This window comes from Lepeophtheirus salmonis, chromosome 2 (genome assembly GCF_016086655.4).
Source record: "Lepeophtheirus salmonis chromosome 2, UVic_Lsal_1.4, whole genome shotgun sequence".
In the NCBI taxonomy this organism is placed as follows: Eukaryota; Metazoa; Arthropoda; class Copepoda; order Siphonostomatoida; family Caligidae; genus Lepeophtheirus; species Lepeophtheirus salmonis.
This window is the reverse complement of record NC_052132.2, coordinates 17,158,658-17,173,384: the sequence shown is the minus strand read 5'-3', so window position 1 is coordinate 17,173,384 and position 14,727 is coordinate 17,158,658. Positions and strand designations below refer to the sequence as shown.

General features: G+C 29.8%; 1 protein-coding gene across 10 annotated transcripts in view; it reads left to right on the top strand.

Annotated features, from left to right (window-relative positions):
* Nucleotides 1-4,594: 4,594 nt before the first annotated feature.
* The window catches only part of LOC121132340 (hemicentin-1), a 59,421-nt gene continuing 49,288 nt past the window's right edge, over nt 4,595-14,727 (top strand). For all 10 annotated transcript variants that reach the window (XM_071886652.1, XM_071886648.1, XM_071886650.1 and 7 more), the window contains exon 1: nt 4,595-5,030. In XM_071886652.1, coding sequence (XP_071742753.1) covers nt 4,946-5,030 — 85 coding nt within the window. In that variant the 5' untranslated portion in view covers nt 4,595-4,945. The remainder of the gene's footprint in view (nt 5,031-14,727) is intronic.

The following is a 14,727-nucleotide window of genomic DNA, read 5'->3' as shown; positions in this document are numbered from 1 at the left end:
ACATATTTGACATATTTTATATTGGCTATAATCAAAAATAAATTAATTCATATTAACGAGAAACCTTTTGCCTGATAAGTTAATCCAAATTATCGATAGATGTATAAAAAGATTTTTGCAAGAATGTGTTTTTTTATCTTGGAATGTTTTAAGTGTGACTTAACTTCCTCATTATATGTAATTCATGATACAAAATTTTTTTTGACAACCCTGAAATTTATATTTATGAAAATGTTCTTATCAGATTTAACTAACAAAACTGTAAAAGAAAAAATGCAAAATCTTTGAGATATCCTGCAAATACGAACAATGTGCCGTCATTATTGTGAGCTCAATGAGATTGTTCAATTTACGAAGATGCTCAAATCAATTATTTATGATGTTTTCAAGGCTTTCAAGGATTCTGATAGTTTTGAGAGCAAAAACCACACTCCAGACTTCCTTAAGATGTTTTGGGCAAAGGAAATGTGGCCTCTTAGTCCGCCAGATCTAAACCCCTTTGGACTACTATTTGTGGGAGTCCACTCAACTTGTACATAACACTGCTGATTGCTTGCAGGATTCAATTAGTGAGGCAGTGACCAACATGGACAATGACTTCTTCATCAAAGCTTGTGCTATTTGCTAGCTTTAGGTCCACATTGGAGGCTGTTTTTGAAGCAGAAGGTGGTTGGTTTGAGTGATTGACTATAGTATGAACGTCGTCATGTTTGAGCAAAAAAATTGTGAATTGCTAAATGTAATGTTATCTGTGATTTATATTTAAAGGAATACTTAATTAACTCAATTTGCCCAACAGGGTAATTTACTATAATATTAGTAAAAATAATGACTTTCTAGAGGTACCGATAACAGAATTGGGGTACACAAATTAAGGACCAATAAAACCTTACTTTGTTGTACTATTTCTTTAAATATATCTGTTGAAATATTATAACATAAGCACAATAATTAGATTTGAATCTAATAGCGGTTAGAAGGTAGTTATAATTAACAATGTTGCCATTTCCTTATCATTTTAATCGTTGCCTCTTCTTTTCTTTTTTTTTGCCATGATTTGCAAAGATATGAAATATTTATTTTGCTATAAATTACATCATTTTTTTTTTATCAAGGAACAAAAACTCTTTTTTAATGCCTCAATTATAGTTATAAATTGCTATTTATAAAAAGAAATGTTGAAATTATTTTATTTTTTAAAGTATTTATTGATAAACGCATCATCACATGAAATCTTTTAAATGTTTAGAAGAAAAGAAAGAAAGAAAACTGTTGATAAATGGATCTCTTTTCGGCTCATATGTAAATCCCATGTTTTCAAAACATATTTAAGATTCTTTCAAATAAAAATACAAATTTTATTATCTGATACGATATTGTATTTCTACTCATTTACAAGAAAAAAAAAGAAAAGACAAAACATTGAAAACTCAATAGTTACATATTTTTACAATAAAAGTTATTTGAAAGATCTTTATTGTTTCTCCGTGGCTTTCAAAGATTAGTAATCAAGTGGAATTAGCGAGTATTTTAATGGGATTAAGGTACTTTTCACACAGTTTGTCATCTATATCCTGCAAACATCCCTGCCTCTCCATAAAAATTTCCTTTTACAAATAAAATATGTTTTATATTTTTTAAGAAAACCAAATTTTTAATTTCCTCCAGACCCCTTAGCCGCCCCTGTTCTAAGTTATTTTAATTATTGCCCTTACCTCTAGCTAAATTGAAAATGTGTCGCAGCACAATCTGTTTCGATAACACCCCGCAATAGATAAGACCGCTCCTAAAACTAAAAGACTCTAATTGATGCTAAGAAAATTAAAAATAATTATTATTGACTCATTACAATCTGGAGTTGAAATTTAGTTTTTATTGCAATATCGAAAATATCAAAAAAGAGTTAAAAAATAAACTCATGAATTCCTTACATTCATTTACCCTATTAATTCATATAAAACAAACAAAGAGTGAGGAAGAACAGCTGATATTATCTTGAAAGACAGCTGTATTGTTTCCATCATATTCAAATATTATATTTTGACAAAAATAATACACAATATTATATAGTTATTAGTCGCGTGAAGGTAAGTGAATGAAGAATTTTTTTTCTGATTTTTAAAGGCAGTTTTAAGGAAATGAATTCAATGGGAGTACTTGTCCTGGTAGCCCCGTTTTTGGCTGTAAAAAATAAAAGCTTCTCACATTTTAGAATTTTACACAGAAAAGGATATAAGTTTATATTTAAAAAACTTGTACAAATATAATTTTTTCTAAATAAAGCTCATTAGAAAAAATTGTAATTTCTAATGAAAAAGAAAATAATGCTGTTGAAAAAAACATCTTAAAAAGCACCATATTTTGACTTTTCTCACGGAAAAAAATAAAGAATATTTCTTATAAAAGACTCTTTTTTGTTGTTTGTTTTTAAAGTTGAAAGAGGAAAGAAAATGGGCCATACATTTATCTATGCCTCAGAATAAATCTCTAAAAAAAACGTAGCGAAATAAAGACCATGTGATCAATATTTGCATAAGGTACTCGTCGTAGCAAAACTTATTTGTCCCACAGAGGATTTGTGAAAATTGAATATAACTGCCTATACTAACTATTTAGCCCCCACGAATTCACCATTTTAAATAAATTAATTAGGTAAATTCTGTAAAAGCAATGGAAATTTGGATGTGATATAGGCGAAAATGACAAAAAGTGATATCATCTGCAGTATCATAAAAATGATATCTAGTCTAGGAAAAAGATAACACTACGACCATGTATCTTCCCAAGGTAACATAATTTATTTGGTTGCTTTTGATGCTGGAAATGGCCCATTTCTCTGGCTCAAATTATACATTATTGACTTAATCATTTTGAGAGATTTTTTTTCTATTATTATTTTTTTAAATCAAAATTTGACAAATAATTTTTGTTAGAAGACGCAAAATACTTTTTTATTAATATTCCTTTAATTGTTCAGATATATTTGCATTAATTAAGAATAAGTCAACATAATATTATTAAAATTACTCAATATGTTCAGGGAGCTGCCTTTGAAGTACATAAATTTAACCAGAGAGTTCTACGGACATGGAATAATCACGCATCATTTGTATTCCCACAAGAGGGGAAATAAATAAAAACAAGCTAAGCTGTAGTCATGATTATTGCATTTGTCTAGAATCCCATGACTGAATATACATTTTCTTTTCCAGGAGTGACCGTGATTACAGTTAGGACGGTTCTTGACCCCACATCCGAAGTACTTGGGTACTTTATAAATTAAGATGTATATCCCAAAATATCCGAGATCCGAACCAGTTTAGGGTCTTCAAACATTTTTCGCTACTTAAAAAAAAATATGTTAGTTTTTTCATATCTTAAAAGGCTTAAAGTATTATTTAATCCTTTTTTTGAAAAAAAGGAATCTATATTGCACGTATTAATATCTATATAGATTAATGCTATCACCAGAAGAAACCACGGAATTATATAGAAAGAAGGCTAAAAATCAGTTAGTAATTTTTCCAATTCTTACCAACTAGATAATTATAATTCAATAAATGTAGGGACCTGTTTACATTTTAAAAGGAGACAATTCTTATTCAACCAATCAATGTTAAGAAAACTAGATATAAAAGTAGTAACATCCTTAACTGACAACAAATTTGACTGTATATTTCTGTGATAGTGAGGTAACGAGGTGTCTCTGGACATTTGCATGGCATTACCTAACAAACTCAAAAATGTACATTAGTCCTATCTCTAGCCGTGATTAGAACCGACGCATACAGAGCTCAAGAGAATAATATCTCCTGATCCCGTTGTCCATTGAGCTACGCCACTCCATCCTTTTGGGTGGTTATGAAAAAAAAAACTATGGAGACTAAATTTGACCAAATAACAATCTTATTTATAATAAAAAAATCTACGAAAATCATGACATTGAAATTTTTGAAGACAAGAAAGAATTTATATATATTGCAATAACTATTAACATTCAGAAAAATTGAGGGACAATGGCCATTAAATCCATTTTAATTATCATTTGAGAAAAATTGCGATAATTATAAGTGACTCAATTATTATATTATATTTCTTTTTTTTCCCGATAATTACTCAGAACATCGATAATGATTTGTTATTTCTTAATACTCACAAGGATCAATAATACACATTTGTTTGAGAACTACTTTTTAAAGAAAATACAAGAGTCTTATTATGCCAATTATTTTTTATTCCTTTTTGCTAACAAAAATGACAAAGAATTCCCTACAGATCCATGCCTTTTTTTTACAAATCTACACATATGCATATCACTCCCTTGGGATATGTCATGAAAGTTTTATGTATAGATCATTTCCTTATTGTTATTAGGTTTATCAAACATACTTTTTTATAGAAAATTACTTTAAATTTCTCAATTGTCTTTCCATTCCCTTTGCTCCTTCCTCCCTTCTCTACAATAACACAAAGAATGAATTTTTACTTCACGTTCACGACGGTTCTTCCTTTTTAGGCTTGCCTTCTTGAATGTGAGTGTGTATTTCTTTTATCTCTGACCGCGGCACGTTTCCCTTCCTTTTTTTTCTTTCGTAGTAAACGCCGGTCTTTTAGATATTCAATAGTACGGCCCTGACAGTGGATTCGTCGCTATCACTCAATAGGCAACAGAATCATTTCAGTCATTTATGTAAGGGGGAAAGACATGTAAAAACAACAGTGAGCTGTCCTAAGACATGAAATCAGATTTGCAGTGGTGAATTCTATAACATTATCTACATAATTAATCATTCAAATACGTGTTGTGAAACTTCACATAATATTTATAGAGAATGAATCAAGAAGTCAAATCCAACGACAGTATTGACTAAGTTTTCCTCATTTGCAGAAGATAATTGTGGAAATTAGTATTTTTTTTTTTAATTGTTCGAATTAATTAAAAAAAATGAAGAGCATGAATTTTATAGCAGAATTCCGTGGAGTGATTCATTTAGTTATATTTATCCTTAGTTTGTCCAGAAGTACACACGGTAAGAAAATTATTATTTTATCCTTTAAATGTCAGATGTGTTTATTCAAGGAAATCACATTTCATATCTCATTCATTAAGCCTATTTTTAATATATTTATATACGTGCTTTAATAGTTGCAAGAATCGTTTTGATTAATCAGGAGCATACTGATAAATTTGGCTCAATTCCAGGGGTTTTTTTCCCTTCATTTCGTTTTTCCCTCATGTTATGAGCTTTCTAACTAGATTTTTTTTTTTGCAAAGTATTTCTAATTCAAAAGACTAGCAAATAACTCAAGCGGACAATGAGGAATAGATTAATTGTTGAGAGGGGATTATGCCAAGAAATACGCGTCTCTACATATATTCATGTACATTAACTCTCTTAACAATATACAAATACATTTTTATATCAGATAAGATCTTAACAAACACCTGCTAGAAGCAAAAGGATTACCAAGAGAGAGGGATGCAGATGAAGAAAAGGTGAAATTCAGGTTCATTATTGTCTTTCGCTTCTTTGATAAGACTCCAGATTAATAAACATTTTGACTCTGTTTCTTAATCCATGAATTTTAAAAAAGGTTACAAAAATAGGAAAAATTATTATTCCAATAAATATTTGTATTCCTATAAAAAATTTTGAACCATTTTACAAACTAAATTTTGTGAGACATTGATTACAAATGATAATTTGCCCAAAATTTTATTTTTGATTTTATGGAATAGATAATTTTTTTCTCCCAATTTCTTTTGATTAAAAAGTACTAGAGAGCAGAATAAAATTGACTTAAGGCTGTAATTTCCGTAAGAGATGTTCATCAATAAAAAGTATTCGAGTATTGGTATTTCAAAATGTATCCATGGAGAATAGAATTTAATAATTCGAATAATCAAAATGAAAAAATCATTTGAAAAAAATTAATATATGCGGCTCTTTAACACAAAAGCAAGGTAGAATGATTTTAATCAAAATTGAGTGCGGATTACATTTGCATTCTTTGACAAATTATCCTCAATATCTATTGACAAAGTATTTTTATTAACCCTATGGGTGTGTCATAAATTGCACTTAAAGTAGAAAAAATTGCTCCTCAGAATAAAAGAAGGAGAAATTGATAGGCTTTATTTGAAAGGTCAAATAGGGGCCAATATAATTTTCATACACTAAATAAATGTTGTAAACTGTAGCTAAAATTCTTGGACATATTAATTTATCCCACAAATTTGAATAATAAGCCTATAATTGACTTAAATTTGTCTATGAAACATTGCTCTGATTGTTTTTATGTTGATGCACTACATAAAATAAAAAGGGTCATCAAAATATCCGGTCAAAATGAAAACAATTTTTTCTACAAAAAAGTCACCTTGAGAATAAATAAAACATGGTCACCTCTTTTATATTTTCGATTATCGCTCGATATAACTTGAAGACTTACGATATTCGATTTTTCATTGTGTTTTTTTCTCGTAATTTAAAATCTCCATTGTACATATTGAATAGATTTTGATTTAGGTTTTGTGCAGACAAATCTATAAACAAAAAATAATTCAACTTAGGCTTATGCTAACGCTAAATGAACACAAATAGAGCTTCGCTCTAATGTTTAACTCATTTTTTGCGAATTATACTTTTGAACAACAATTTAAATTTATTGCATTTTTATATACAACATTGCAAATACAACTTTGTTCTTTTTTTTTAAATATAAACAAAATGATTAATGTATAACTATTATTATTTTTTTTTTAGTGATTGTTTCTAAATAAGTTACCTATACTATAAAGTCAACATTAATTTGGTTATACAGAGTGAAGCCTTGAACGATGAATTCCTTTACAACAACCTTTGTTTCTATTTATTATTATTATCAAAACAGCTGATGATAAGTGTTGTAAAAATATATGTAGTATGGTCATAAAAGGAATAGTTATCCTTTTTGATCCGAACATGTCGACTGTTTCTAGAATATTGTTGTATTTTTTTAATGAGATTAAATTTGGTACATTGCAGTTCAAAATAATAGAAAAATATTTTACTCTATAAACCACTTCGCATAAAAGGAACCAAATGGTAAAAAATATAAAGGAGTACAACTTTGTGCCTCAGCATAAAAACAATCTTGAACTAGAATCAAGACAAGGTGAAAATCACAATATTTTTTTTTTCAATCAAATAAAGTGGACTATTTCATAGACTTTGTAGGATGAGTTCAGATAGACAATAATTTTAGCTATAGTGTATAACTTTTATTTAATTAGAGAAAGTTAAATTGGCCCCAATATGGCACATTTGAAATTAAAATCGGAAGTTCAACACAAAGAGAGCAGGATTAAATAGGAAATCGTGAGAAAATGACATCCACTGCTGTATCCCAGTTTCCTTCTTTTAAAAATTAAAAAAAAATAGGATTACCTTCTTGAACTGTTTTAAAAAAAATAAGAGTTTTGTGTTCTTTACTTAATTTGTGTGTTTTTATATATGATTATTCCTATCAATTATGATTGAAAAGGCTCCCATAAGGAGTAAAATATACATACTTTTGTATACTGAAAAAAATGGGATTTTTTTCTTCTAAGTCCAACAAGGAGAAAAAATTGATTGTCTTACTCCAAAAATAATCTGAAGCTCAAATTAAATATATCAATTTTTCTTCCTCCTTCTTATTTTGTGACGATGAAGACTGTCTACTTTAATTGCAATTTTCGGTATACCCAAAGGGTCAATCAGAATAATCTGTTGATAAAAGTTGACGATAATTCGTCGAAGAATACAATCCTTACTCAATTTTGAGAAGAATAGTTCTAGCTTGCTTTTGTCCAGACAGGCAATAAACAAGATACAAATATTTTTTGAATTCCCTTTGGCCATTTCATATTTGTCTATTATGTTATAATGTCAGAAGAAAATTCGTCAAACATAATGGGCTTGACAATCCCACCGTTGAGGAGGAACTTGAAGAAATAATGATAATCAATCTTCCTTATATAAAAACTATGAGAAAAAATACTGACTAAAAATATGATTTGTATGTAGTGATTAGCAAATCCTTTTATTTTATTTTTATTCACTTTGAATGAGAGCAGCATTTTTGATGGACTCCTCCATGAATTGTTTTTATCCGGATTTGACTGGTTGTTTTTTTTCACAAAATAAAAAATACATTTTAAAGTATAGGAAATATCGTTTATAAAATCTTTTTTACTTATGTTCCTGAAAAGATTTTTTTCCCAGATGCGTTTTTAGGAGCAGTAGTACATAATACTATTATGGAAATCAAACTAATGATTTTATAACTTATGGTTATTTCCTCTTACCCTCTTTCATACACTCCATGACGTAATCTAGTTTCAATCAATTATTTTTCCTTAATTATACTTACACATACATTTTTCCCTCTGCCTGAAGATGAAAAACACATTGGTTTTTTTGGAAAGAAAAAAATGAGAAAAGAAACTATAAATCAATACTATAACGGCTATATATATGTATGTATTCAAGACATGCTTGAATAGCCATGATCATGGATTATTTTCTTCTTAATTCAACTCTCTTCATCATCATTTTAATGAAAAGCAAAATTACTTAAATACGTAGAAATCTTCATCATTGTAAAAAACAAAAAACAGTTTTAAATCACTCTGATTAATTGTCAAGTACATATAAAAACAATATTGTTTTTATATTACATGCAGGAGTAGAAAATATTTGAATTTCATTATTAGCCTTTTGAACTTTTATTTTTTGACGGAAATGATAATTGTTTTATAATTTCCACCATTATTAGTTGGTTTTTTTTTTTTCATTATCTTATATGATGAATGATCTACAAATAAAAACCCGTTACATCACGGGAAATTCACTCTCTTTCCGTATTTATATTCATTTTACGGATGTCAAGTGATGTTTTTAAAAGGGGGTTTCTCGTTTAATTGGTGCAGAGTCGTGTTATTAAAGTATGTTTTTGTTTTACCAATCAATGATTTATAATAAATAGAGCCTGGGCTATATACAGGTTATAACAACAAAATCCGGTGCTTTTGATCTATTTCCTTTCAATATACATTAAACGGTCATTTTTTATAGATTGATTCAAAAAACAAGCAGAGGATACAGCAATTGAAAATATATCTCACTCAATAGAGCCTTCGTTGGCCTCAATAATGGCATCGATTCGGGTCCTGAACCCCGTGTAAGCTCTGAAAACAGAGCCAAGTCTAAATTCTTTTATTTCTAAACAATGGAGTTGAAGGAAAATAACCAAAACGGGATATTATCACCAAAAACCCTAATTTTTAGTTAGCGTTGAAAATACAAAGTTACTTTAAACTAAACCTATGAAACTCTTGAAATCTCATGAAATTAAAGAAGTTTTGTCTTAAAGACAATTTAGTTTTTTGAAAATGTTATCATGAAAAGGCTTAATTTACATTTTTTAGCTTCTAATGATTTTTTTGCCCTTTCAAACAGCGTTTGATTGAAAATAAGGGAGAACGGTTGAAATTCATATTTACCTTTAACCTTTGACAAAAACAATCTCATTTATATTTTCATTCAGAAATTCATAAAGAAGACAAGTTTCACCATCATATTTTGGATTCTTAAAAAAAGGCGTAGAGGACAAAAAACTATGCTCAATAAACATGTGTCTCATATTTTTTTTTTTTTTTTTTTCAAAGCCCTCTTTCTATAAAATCTTATGGATTCCACCTTGGTCAATTTTCTGAGTACCGGTCTGCGGACCTCTGCTGACCTTTGACGCAAGGCAACTCCAGACAAAATTACCTATTTAATTCAGGTGTAGGATCTAGGAGGCCAAATATCCATGAACACCCAGTCGTAGCAGTGCTCTTGGAGCCAGCCCTGGACCTTGCTCTCCAAAAGAGCCTTTTCCAACTCAATAACCATTCTACTCTGAATCCTTTACATCTTTAAGACCCCAGTGTTGGTAATATCCTGCGTTCTGTCTCTGAAAATGTAATCAGCTTGAATGAAATGTTGTCTTATTGACAACTAAGTGATACGTTATATGTATATTTTACCACAAAAAACATTTAGCAATTTTGTCTTCATATCTGTGGTAAAAATCTGGAAATCTGGAGCCCCGGATTTTATTGTACCACTCTGTTTATTTGAAAAAAATTAATATTGCTGGAATGTTCAAGCAGTTTTATGATCCTCAATATTGCATTATGTCAAATAAAATAGATTTGTTTATTTGTTCAATAAATAATCTGTTTTGAAGACCCATTATAATACATTCACATCATGGGAAACATTTTCCTGAGGGAAATCTTTATGAACAGATGTAAGTCATTTAGACTGGAAAAAACAACAACTCTAATAGGTTGATGTAATCTCTAACAGAAAATCTTTCCCAATGCAATCCATACACACACACATCAGATATTTTTGATACATATATCCAACCACTATTTTTAATCAACTCGAATTCATCTTCCTATTTATGTATAAATATATATTCCTTGTAGACTACTAATTAATTAATTTGAGTATGTTTATTATGAGTGAAGCAACACCTGGTGCTGACTACATCCACCGATAAAAATTGTCGTTCTCATGATGAAATATACTTTTTTCTTTCGTTCCTTTTTTTCCATCAACCAAAAAGAAAAAGGTGGGAAAAATAAGAAGATATTAAAAATTGATAAGATTCGACAACATCAGACACAAGAGACTTTGTCAATAGTAGTGTTAAATTATAGGGACACAAAGTGTCGGAAAAATATTTTAATAGATATAAATTATTATGATCATAAATAGGTGATATTTTTCCCCGTACCAACCAACCAACGGATGTTGTTGTATTCGACGTTATTATTTAGAAAAGTCATTATAGGTGAATTGTATTGAAAAGAGATTATATGTGCGTACATACCAACATATTTAGAAGGAGGAAGACGAAGTCTAAAGATTTCTTTAGACAGTAAAGCACAATCATCACGTAAATGGTTTTAAATACATTTATGATATTACTATGATATGTATTATGTATAAACGTGTCGATATTTATTTCTTTATATGGGATCCCTCCAAAAGAAAGATATCAAATTTCTATGGAACCTTGAACCCGAATTAACATGAACACACATCTTCTTTTTTTTTCCATTATTCACAAACAGATATGACACTATTTATGTACATATATATACAGGGTGGAGATTTTAAATGAGGAACAAGTTTAGACCTCAATATCTTGGCAACTCTGAGATCCTTGTTTAGGAAAGTGTGTTCATCAGGTTTAGCTAACAAAACCATATGAGAAAAAGTACAAAATCCTTTATATCTCCTACGAATACGATCGCATGGAGGTCATTATATTGTTCCTCTGTGCCGATTGCAATGCCCAAATAAACTGTTTACAAGGCTATCAACAAGTCTGAAGGATTGGGGAAGCCTGCAAGAGGGACACATGATCGTTCTGAGAGAAAAAACCCGCATTCTTGCATTTCTTGCAAATGATATGTGGCCTCCTAACTCCTTGGATCTTAACCCTTTGGACTACTATGTGTGGACCTGCTTGTTGGGCAAGAGGCCAATAAACGTGCACATAAAACTGTCGACTCCTTGCGGGGATCCATTCAACAATGGCCCACATGGACGAAAAGTTCCTCATCAAAAGCTGTGCTAGGTTCAGGACCAGGTTGGAGGCTCTGTTTAAAGCAGGAGGTGTTTGGTTTGTTTTATTCATGTCACCATAATAGAACCCTTCATGTAGGACTGAAAGGTTTGTGAATTGATAAATTCATTTTGGGAAATAAATTTGACGGATTTAAAATCCCCACCCTGTTGTAACCAATCAGAATACTAGGTGTGTCCTTAAAATCTGAACAATACTCTTCTTTTAACTTTAACAAGACATATTTCCGTAGCCACAAAAAATAACGCCATATAGTTTGGTCTAATCTTTGATATTGCCCCCTCCGGTGATGGCCTAGAACGGCTTGGTACATCTTTCTTTTTTATTTTTCGGACATATTGGCCATGTCTTCGCTTACGGTAGCCTTTATGGTCATAATATTTTTGTGACTAATGGTACAGGCTGTGGAATCTACACGTGACCAGAATACATAGTCCAAGGAATTAACGTCAGGTGAATACAGGGCCATATTTCGTCTGGCTAGAATTGGATATCATTGCCCAACCATCTTTGAGCAGCTTTGGCAGTGAGAACAGGAACGCCGTCTTGTTGCAAGACCACCTTATCATCAGGGAATTTAGCCCAAACACACGGGGAAAAGTGAGTTTCCGGATTAAAAAGAGGTCGTATCTTCACGCATAGTATTCTTTTATACGCCATTCTCCTGATAAATTAAAAAAGGATAAACAAATGAAGTTTCTACAAAGTGTTCAACGTGCCTAATTTTATTTATGTCCGTCTATGAACAACTCACCAAAGCCTCTCCATTTGCCAATAACCTAGTGCACATAATTTAACGTCGCACCCAGTAAACCCTGAATGTCCCATATGAGTGGATTTCATATGACTTGCAATGTATTTTAAAAACAAAACAGTAGTTCATGTAAGAAAATTTAATTAACTCCATCCACCCCATGGACCCTCAGAGGGAGGGAGGTAAAATATAAATGAAAATAAAAAGTTCATTATTAATTATGTATTATGAAAATAGTATGAACTAAGAAAAATAAGACGTAAATTTAAAGAAATAATAATAACCTTACCTCAAAGAAATCGATCATATTCATGTACCTATGGCGCATACATAAGTCGTTACGAGGTCTACATGTATGAATACATAAGATATAATATAATATAATTTAATAGCAGTGTGTTTTTTTTTTTTTTCAAAGGTGTGGTTTCTTTATCGTTTTATTTACCTACTTCAAGTGAAATCTCTATAAATAATTATATACCATATAATGAGGTATTTAAAAAAAGATCATTCCATTATTTGGTGAATTTATTTTCTTTGAAATGTGATCAATGAACAAATATTGTTAGTGTTTTTTTTTATGGCGAGACATGGATGTATTTTATAGCATAAATCATGTTCTCAGAATGGTGGAAGGACATAGAAGTATGAATTCTTGCCTTCAACTAAGTATATAAATGGTTTCTCCATTGGCGTTGAAAGGGTGTTGATTTATTTGATGGAATAAAGAGACTCCTCTCTCCCCTAAAATAGGGGAAGTGGTCACTTATTGATCACCTTATTGGCAGCATTTTTTTATGTTTGATGCAGATTTTTATCAATTATTTTAATATTTAGACCTATTTCACAAGGGGGGTCTGCAGGATTATATATATATATATATATTTGGTAAGGGAGACTTAAATTTTTTGGAAAAAAAATTCAAAAAACCACAGCTATTCATAAAAAATTTAATTTTTTCGTAAAAATTGAATACTAAATAATATAACAATAAAACTAAATTTCACTAAAATGACTACAATGATAATTTTAAGATTAAAAATCCTTTTTTTATTCAAACAACTATACAGAGAATGTTTTTTTCCATACAACTATTTTTGATTATGAATTCACTCCTACAAAATGCAATGGTACAAAAATTTAACAAATACTAAAGGCGACTAAAGTAATATAATTACGAAAATATCTATCTTAATTTTGGGGTGGCTAATCTTAGTCAATTATAGGCTTTGTATTTGAATTTGTGGGATGAGTTGAGATAGTTAATAGTTTGATCTATAGTTTATAAGCTTTATTTTGTTAATGAGACTTATATTAGACCCGATATGTCCTTTCAAATAGTATATATATTAATTTTTCATTATTGTGATGATCAATTTTTGAGTTTTTTATCTTCCTTTAATTGATCAGATGGAGTTACACTGATTAAGTGTGAGTAAACATTTTAATATTACAATTACTCCATTTGATCTAGGGATTGTCTTTGAAGTCCATTTAAATTATGTATATTTCTTTATCTAGGAACGAATGTGTATCGAACCTACACATAGATTAGAAGAAAATCATTTCTACCGATTTTCTTTGATTTTTTCCCAATCTTTATTTTATTATCTTCTACCGGTTCTAGCCATTCCATTATTCGTATTATATGGCATCTCCCAATTTACCTCTGAGTTCCTCTTCCAAAAGGGATTTATTCGGTTTAACACCACAGAGTAGTATTTGCGCTACGGTTTGAAGGGAAGTTGGAGACAGTTAAAAATAAATAATATGTACTTTCAAATGATTTATTTCTACCGATCTTTTTTTTCCATTTCTTCTACATCTTTATTTTACATATACAAGGATTTTAATATTCTCTTGCAAAGAAAAAAGACAAGGCCTTGACTTAAACTAAAATTAATTATTCATTTCTAATTTATATAATTAATATTATAAAATTGGTTTGACAGATGTACATATACATGTAGAAATACATGGTTAGCCGCAACATATTATTATAGGTCACAGAGGCGTGTAATATGTGGAAATTTCTTTACACATGATGATGGTTTTAACAGAGGAGAAAAAAAAATGGATTGATATAAATGTTTTATTGTGTTTTTACTGGAGTCAAAGTATGTAAAATGTACATGTATGTACAGAATGTATAAAATATCTTAATCATCGGGCGTTACGACTTCCGTTCAAGAAAAACTTTGTTGTTTTTTATTTCTTACAAATTAATTCTTTTTTCTTGTTATGTACCATATATATTTTATAAATATATATATATATATTCATACAATTATGCAAAA